This window comes from Theobroma cacao, chromosome 7 (assembly GCF_053813885.1).
Source record: "Theobroma cacao isolate CCN51 chromosome 7, ASM5381388v1, whole genome shotgun sequence".
Taxonomy (NCBI): domain Eukaryota; kingdom Viridiplantae; phylum Streptophyta; class Magnoliopsida; order Malvales; family Malvaceae; genus Theobroma; species Theobroma cacao.
Window position 1 is genome coordinate 35522258 of NC_142645.1, and position 8602 is coordinate 35530859.

At 32.9% G+C, this 8602-nt stretch overlaps 1 protein-coding gene across 3 annotated transcripts; it reads right to left on the reverse strand.

Annotated features, from left to right (window-relative positions):
• LOC18594914 (UPF0481 protein At3g47200-like) lies at nucleotides 1-2331 on the reverse strand. 3 transcript variants are annotated; one of them, XM_088808499.1, is made up of 2 exons: nucleotides 563-2331; nucleotides 1-423 (listed from the first exon to the last, which is right to left on the reverse strand). In XM_088808499.1, the coding sequence occupies exon 1, from the start codon at nucleotides 1901-1903 to the stop codon at nucleotides 590-592; it is 1314 nt and encodes a 437-aa protein (XP_088664625.1). In that variant the 5' UTR covers nucleotides 1904-2331; the 3' UTR covers nucleotides 1-423; nucleotides 563-589. The 3 variants fall into 3 exon arrangements, with proteins under 3 accessions (XP_088664625.1, XP_007022677.3, XP_017980682.2); XM_007022615.3 differs by having other exon boundaries at nucleotides 1-439; XM_018125193.2 differs by having other exon boundaries at nucleotides 1-431; nucleotides 563-2329.
• Between the last annotated feature and the right edge of the window lie 6271 nt (nucleotides 2332-8602).

Genomic DNA, 8602 nt, shown 5'->3' on the forward strand with positions numbered 1-8602 from the left:
TTTAGAAAGGGGAATCTCTAATATATGATTCGAGAATGTAATTAGAATTCCACAAAACATCAAATATGACATTTACCTATCTAACTCAAATACTTTAAAAAGTACTACAACATTTTATTATTGGTCATTTTTAAGTAACATTAAAAATAGTGAAACCTATAGATTCAATTACTTCAAAGTTTTGCAAAGCAGAGCTGTGAAATGGAATTGCCAACTCTATTAAATATCTACTGAGTTGACTCACAAACCCATTCTCCCAAATCTAACCACAAGGACGCAACTCCATACCTTCTGATGGACCCAAACATAAATTCTACTGTTGTTGCTACTTCAAAGCAGTCTATCTCTGCGAAATCAGCTTCCCAAGGTTGCAAGCTTTGATTTATTAATTCAGACCCAAAGATGTCGCACTGGACTCCAGTTCTGGTGACCTGCGACTCTGAGTCAGATTTTTTACGGAATTGAATCTTGTAATAATATAGTTAAAGCCCATATTGGAAGAACAAAAATCATGTACAAACTCTGGAACAAAAGAAAGGAGAATCAATGTATTTCCTCTTACCTTGTGCTTGGGGAGTCAAAAAGCGGCTTAGTTTCTTGAAAGACGCCAGCTGAGGATACCGATTGCTACCTGTAAGATAGAACAATACAGCATGATGTTGTTGTAGCTAAACAAATTGCGCCTAATTGATGCCCAAGAGCTGTTGTAATAGGAGTGAATATCCCAGAGCTGCCTCCAGAGATAGCAATCTCGAACACTGAAGCTTACATATCTCCCAAGACTATTCAGCAAGTCTATAATATATCTCTCATCTTGCGAAACGCGTGTGATAATGTCCACAGAACGAAGAAATCCAACATCTTCGGGTTGCTTCATGAGGCAATTCATGAAGCATACATACGCAGTGAAATGTTTGGACTGATCTGGCAAACATTGCTCCAGAGCAACACAGTTCACCAGGATGGTGTTAGTGAATTCATCTATGGCAACTGGAGGGATTTTAAGGGCTAAGGGTGGGATTTGAAATTTCCGGAAGTCTATCTCCAAAAGGCTTTTTGCTATATTTTTTCTTACAGTGATTCCGGTGCTACGGAGCTCCTTCACACTTTGTATTGAATGCACCAAAGGATGGTGTTTGCTTTGCTGTGGTGGGTCTGTTTTGGTAGAGGGAAGGAGACTCAAGCGGAATAAGTCAAGTAAATGCTTGGGGTGTTGAATTTGGGAGTTGACCATATCTGATGGCCAACAGAAGGCCTGGTTCAAAAATCTCAAGGCAAGTTCGGGCAAGGTGCGGATTGATGCACCCTGACCAATGTTGGACCAATTGAACAATACCTCAAGAAGGAAAAAGGGTAACTGGTTCTCCAGTTTCAGGAGATCTGCAATCAGAGTTTGGACATGCCATGGCCATGTGACTTGTCTACCCTCCTCTTCATATTCACGGAAGAGCTCTACCATGAAGGAACCGTCGAGCAACATCATGTGAACAAGCTCATCATCGGGAGGCATAACAATCTTTGCAGAATAGCATGTTTTTGTGTTGTCCTTGATCTCTATCAGTTTCTGTGCATAGAAGCGCGAATCTCTTCCCAGACTTTCTGTCCGAGAAAGAAATTTAGAAAGAAAATCATCCTTGTGCTTTTCGAAGGGAAGGAGATGATCTTTGCCTCTGTGACGAGGGCCGAATGATGCTAACTTTGGCGATTGGATTCTATCATCTATGCCAACAAGGAAATCAGGAAACGGGCAGATTGTGTAAGTTCCAGGATCTTGCCTCTGCTGACGGTACTGCTGCCTGTTCTTCTCAATGCGAGCAACAATATGGTGCAGTAGAATATCATCTGGGCCTTGTGGATCCATCCTAGCTGCTGGCTCTTGAATGGTAATGGCAGGGAAGTCCATCCTTTCTCCCAGCGTCTGTCCTGATAGTGATATGTTTTTAGTTTCTTCAAAGAAGCCAGCTGGGGATACCGACTAATATCTGTAAGATAGAACAATACAGCATGATATTGTTGAGGCCCCAAGAGCTGTTGTAATAGGAGTGAATTCCCCGGAGCTGCTTCCAGAGATAGCAATCTCGGACACTGAAGCTTACATTTCTCCCAAGCCTATTCAGCAAGTTTATAAACTAGCAAGGTAAGGAACTGGTGTGTTTTTTGGTAATGTTAGTGTTAAATTAGGCCCTGAATGTCGGTTTCCTTGTGTACCGGAGGTTTTGAGTCATGAAAGGGGCATGAGTTTTGATTCGGGCATATAGCAAATAAGCGGATGTACCAGTCAAACCGCTGTTTGGCCTTTTAGACTTTTGCTCATATGATCTTCTCTCAGGGTGGTGATTTTTCTTCACACCGGTCTTAATGATACCCCGATACTACTCAAAAAAAAAAAAAAAAAAAAAAACAAACAAAGGTCAAGTCCTTTGCAATTTTGTTTGTTTGTATTTTTACTTTTTCTTGCTTGAGTTTTTGCACGTCTACTTTCTTTATCTTTTTATCCTTTTGGGTTAACTTTTTTCCTATGTATTCTTATTATTACCCAAGGCACGTTCGCTTTTCATGACAGTACCTGGCAAACAACTTGTTAGCGTCATCTCTCTCTCTCCCTCCTTGCTCTATCTATTTTCTATTTCTTCCTTTCTCTCTCTCACACTCACAAAAATCCCAAGAAAACAACAATGAAAGTTCCATGAAGGGATGAAAGAAACAAACAAATCTTCTCCATGCCTTAAAAGTAGGCTAAAGGGTGTCTCAAAGGGAGATGATAATGTGTCATGGGATCCTGGATTCTACTTTATGTTTTGTGATTTTTCGGTTTCTGTCTCTCTTGTGTAGATGACAATTCATTGGATACCAACAAAACTAAACCAGACAAGGGCCTCATCTTTCCGCACAATAACTGTTAGATAATTTATTAATATTGGCCTTATTAATAAAAAATTATGATTAAAAAAGTATAAATAATTATTTTATTAAATATAATTTTTGAAAAGTTATTAAACATAATTATTGAATAAATGTATTATGAAAAGAAATAATTATTTGAAAAGCTGAATTAGGAAAAGAAATAAATCTTTTCATACTATTTAAAGAGTCATATTAGGGAAAGAAACAAATCTTTTTATTGAAAAACTTATACTATGGTTTATTATATAAACAAAGTTTTTACACTGTGAATTGTATAATTCTGATAAGTATGTTAAAGATTTTGTTGTATATTGGAGATTGAAAAAATACCTTAAGAAAAGTGACAATCCATGTCCTCAAAGTCATTCTTTTCCTTCTTCTTTTCTCAAATTTTCTAACAATCTTAAGGTATTCTTTTCAAACTTTTCTTAATTTTTTCGTGATGAAGATTGAGTTAGATTAAAGTGTGAAGATTCACTTCCAAAATTACTAAGTGATCAAACTCGATAGATTTGACATAACGACTTTCACTAGATGGAGGGATAAGATGGTATTCTTATTAATCACATTGAAAATTTGTTATGTTCTTCGGATAGATCAACTATCAAATCCAAAAGAAATCACATCAATAGAAGCAACATCTTTTGAAAATATCATTGTAACAACAATTGTTATCGCAACCACTATTGATGTTAACATGGAGAAATGGAAACATGACGAGTTTATATTTCGTGTATATGTTTTCAATTCTTTAACTAATCAATTGTATGATCTCTTCAAACATAAGACTTCAACAAAAGAAATCTACACTACACTTGAGGAAACACATAAAAAAAGGAAAAAAGGTACATATAAATTTCTTGTATTAAGATACTTCGAATTTACCATAATAGATATTAAACCAATTATGGATCAAGTACATGAGTTACGAATTCTAGCTTCAAAATTAAGTGAACTGCAAATCAAAATTCTTGACTCACTTCAAGTGGGAGCAGTTCTGTCTAAACTTTCATCTTCTTGGAATGGATATAGGAAGAAAATTTTGCACTTTCCAGAAAGTTTTACTATTGAAGAGTTTCAAACTCGTTTGCATATTAAGGTAGAAAATCATGCTAGAGATGCACTTATTCTTGGATTAAATATAAATCTCGTTAGTGAAAAAGCAAAGGGTTCTGGAAAATGAAAAAGAAATAAAGTCAAGAAATCCAAGAAATATAAAAGTGATAAAATGTGTTATTATTGTGGAAAGAAAGCACATTTTATCAAGGAGTTCAAGTTCAAAAATTTTGAAAATCTTGATAACAAGATTGTTGCATTTTGTTATGGAAACAAGGTAAACCTTGTTGAATGTGATGTTAAAGAGTTTTGTTGCGATGGTGATTGAAATGCATATTGGAATGGTGATTGAAATGCATATTGGAATGGTTATCGAAGTAAATATGGCTATCGCAACAAAATATTCAGAATGATGGTTAGATTTTGATGTTACTATTCATGTTTGCAATGACAAAAGGCAGTTCAAGAGTTATGAAGAACTCAAGAGATAAGAAGAAATTCTAATGAGATACTATAATCCTGCTAAGTTGCTTGGCAAAGGAACGGTTGAATTAAAATTTACCTTAGGGCAAAAATTAACTTATCTTAATGTATTTCATATTCTTGAAATTAGAAAAAATCTTGTATTTGCACATTTATTATGTAAAAATGGTTTTAAGATTTACATTTATTATGTTGAGCATTCTTCTGATTTATGGCATGTTAGGCTAGGTCATTTAAATTTTCAATGTTTAAAATTTATGTCAAAATATGGTTATATTTAATGTTAAAAAGATAGTTTTGAAAAATGTGAAATTTGTGTTGAGGCAAAAATGACTAAGAAACCTTTTCCAAAAATTGAAAGAAAATCAGAATTATTAGAACTTATACATTCTGATATTTGTGAACTAAATGGTTTACTAACAAGGGGAGGAAAAAGGTATTTTATAACATTCATTAATAATTATTCTCACTTCACTCATGTTTATTTAATGAAAACAAAAAATGAAGTATTTGACAAATTCAAAGAATTCAAAACTGTTGTTGAAAATAAAAAAGAAAAGAAGATTAAAATTCTTTGAAGTGATAGGGAAAGAGAATATTTTTCAGATTTGTTTTCTCTATTTTGCTGAGAGAATGAAATAATTCATCAAAGAACAGCTCCTTATGCACCATAACATAATGGATTAGTAGAAAGAAAAAATAGAACGTTAGTAGATATGGTAAATAGTATGTTGTTAAATGCAAAGGCTCTTTTTAATCTTTGAAAAGAAGCACTTTTGATAGCATGCCATATAAGTAATTAAGTTCCTTTAAAGAAATTACTTATGACACTATATGAATTATGGAATAATGGCAGAAAACCAAATTTGGATTATTTTAAAGTGCAGAGTGTATAGGTTATTAAAAAGTCACGGATATAAGACAAAATTAGGACCTAGGTGCATCAAAAGTATTTTTGTCGGTTATACACAAAATTCAAAAGCATATAGATTACTTGATTTAAATTCTAATGTTATAGTTGAATCTATACATGTTGATTTCTTTAAAAATAAATTTATTTATAATTCTATTAATTTTGAAAAAGAAAAGCAAATTAAATTGGCTCTAATAGTTGGTTAAAAAAGAAAAGAAAGTAACGAATCAATTGAGCCAAGAAGGAATCAAAGATTGAGAAAAGAGAAACATTTAGATTCTGATTATGGTTCTGTAGAATCAATTTGTTTTTCTAGTTGAAGGAGATAGAACCAAAATAATAAATAAAAGACTAATTCTACTAAGTGTAGATGAAGACTCCAAAACTTTCAGTGAAGCAATGTCTTTAAAAGATGCAGCTTTTTGGAAAGAAGCTGTAAATGATGAAATGGACTTAATAATATCTGATAATACATGGGTTTTAGTTGATTTATTTTTAAGTTCTAAACCAATTAGATGTAAATGGGTGTTCAAAAGAAAATATAATACCGATGGTTCTGTACAAACTTTTAAAGCAAGATTAGTTATTAAATGTTTCAAACAAAAGGAAGGCATAAACTATTTTGATACCTATGTTCCAGTAGTTAGAATAACATCTATTAGAACACTTATAGCGTTAGCTTCGATCTATAAGTTATATATATATATCAAATGGATGTTAAAATAGCTTTTTTAGATGGTGATTTAAATGAGGAAGTATATATGGAACAATTAGAAGGTTCTATACTTCTTGAAAATGAGAAAAAAAATGTGTAAATTGGTTAAATCACTTTATGAGCTAAAGCAAGCTTCTAAACAATGGCATGAGAAATTTGACTCATCCATATTATCTTATGGTTTTAAACATAATAGGACTGATAAGTGTGTTTACTCAAAATTTACCAAAGATTAAGGAGTAATAATATGTCCTTTTGTTGATGATATACTAATGTTTAGCAAAAACATGATCGGCATAAATGAAACAAAAAAATACTTAACCTCTGTATTTAAAATGAAAGATTTGAATGAGGTTGATACCATTTTGGACATTAAAGTTAAGAAATATAAAAATGGTTATGTTATTAATCAAAGTCACTATATTGAAAAATTGATCAATAAATTTAAACATTTTAATATAAAAAAATTTAGTACTTTATATAATTCAAATATGAAAATATATGAAAATAGTGATCAAGTAATTATACAATTTGAATATATTAATATTTTTAGAAGTATTATATATACTATACATTGCATTAGATCTGATATTACATTTGTAATTTACATGTTATCAAGAGATACAAGAAAACCTACGTGTTCTGATTATTACCCAAGGCATGTTTGCTTTTCAGACCCTGACTGTACCCACCAAACGACTTGTCAGCCTGACCTCGTTCTCTCTCTCTCTCTCTCCCTCCCTCCTTGCTCTATATCTTTTCTATTTCGTCCTTTTTCTCTCTCACACTCACAAAAAGTCCCAAAAAAACAAAAAATGAAAGTTCCATGAAGGGGTGAAAGAAACAAACAAATCTTCTCTAAGGTCTTGAAAGTGGGCTAAAGGGTGTCTGAAGGGAGATGATAAGGGGCCCTGTGATCCTGGATTCTACTTTATATTTGTGATTTTTGGGTTTCCGTGTCTCTTGTAGTAGATGCCAATTCATTGGACACCAACAAAAGTCAACCAGACAACAAGGGGCCATTGCCTGCTCATCCTTATCATGAAATTATTGAAGGCCATGTGCACATCTTTTGGAGCATGTATTGCATTGGATGCTTCTTGTTTGGTAGCTCCCAAGTCAATCTCAAGTCTAACCTACTACGTACTAATTTCTAATAAAGAAATTCAAAAAAATTTTAAAATACGATTTCCACAACATAAATTGTATGTGTATGCCGACACACATTATTGTTTGTAGCATATGAATCTAATGTATATATGTTTCTATCAATACAAGTAACTATATATATATATATATGTTTACTTATGTACTTTGAATTTTACTTATTCAGAGCTTTCTTGGGCATTAAACTAAATAATTATCTTCTATTTTATAAATTTCGTTATTTTTCATTCAAATTTGCAAGTGAAACTTTTAAATTGAAATAAAAAAATTTAAGTCTTTCGACATCTTTTTGAAAAAAAAATAATTCACGTATATACAAATATCATTCATATGCTTGGAATCCACAATTTTGTAATTAAATTTTACAAATATGGGTACTGCTACATATATAATTGGTGTGCTCGGACCACGCAAAGTGATAGAAATTCTGTTCTTTGTGGCACCTGCGTCCTCTCCCAATGTGCCAATGTCTCTCTCTCTCCCCCTCCGCCATTGTTTCTGCTACGACCATTTTAAATCAAATCAAATTTCTAAAATATAGAAAAGCATCTTCAAAAACAAACACTTGAAAATGCCAAGGAAACCTCAAAGCCTTTAATTGAATTTAATTTCAGCTCTCTGTAAATTGTCCAGTTTCAATTCAATTTCAAATTATAATGTCCAGGATTAAAAGGAAAAAAGATAAGTAAACCCCTTTCGTCAATCACTCAAGAAATAATGTCTAAGCCACAAAATCTTAATTTAACTCTCTAATCTACAAAAATCATTAGAAAAATATTTTATGCTTGTAAATTTATAAGTAAAAGAAGCCCCTCATTTACCCATGCGTCGACTCGTACAATGTTCACGTTTTTAATCTCTAAACCCATGAATAAGTTAAATTTTACAAAAGAACAGTCAAGTCAGATTTCCCTATAGTCAAACTTAAATTAAACTTCATGAGGGTGGGTCCTTTATCCAATCAAGGAGGCAATTAAATTAAAGCAACATAAAAAACAAAAATCTTTACCCTCGGTCAATCCAGTTAACCCATTTCCATCCAAGTCCATGGTTTTGTGTCAGATGCTTGTCATGCTCCAATGGGGTCCTCAAGTTTTGCTACGTGAAGGTTGGAGGAGCGAAATTGGTGTTGTGATGTTTTGGTGTCTCGAGCTGCGTATTTTTTTAGACGAGACACGTGTGTGGTCTTATTGAAATGACGTGCTTACCTTGCTTTTCATGCTTTCATTTCATGTCTGACTTGATTTTTAAATTTGGGTGAGGAGGTTTTTTTTTTGTTTGCTCCAAAGCCTGGCCCTACTGGAGGTGTTCTAGGTCAGTCGCTTCAAGACTAGAACTGTTCAAATGGAAATGGCATAAACCTA

What these genes read in the sequence shown, in the direction of transcription:
- LOC18594914 (XM_088808499.1), bottom strand. Translation starts at nt 1,903, where the DNA reads ATGGACTTCCCTGCCATTACCATTCAAGAGCCAGCAGCTAGGATGGAT.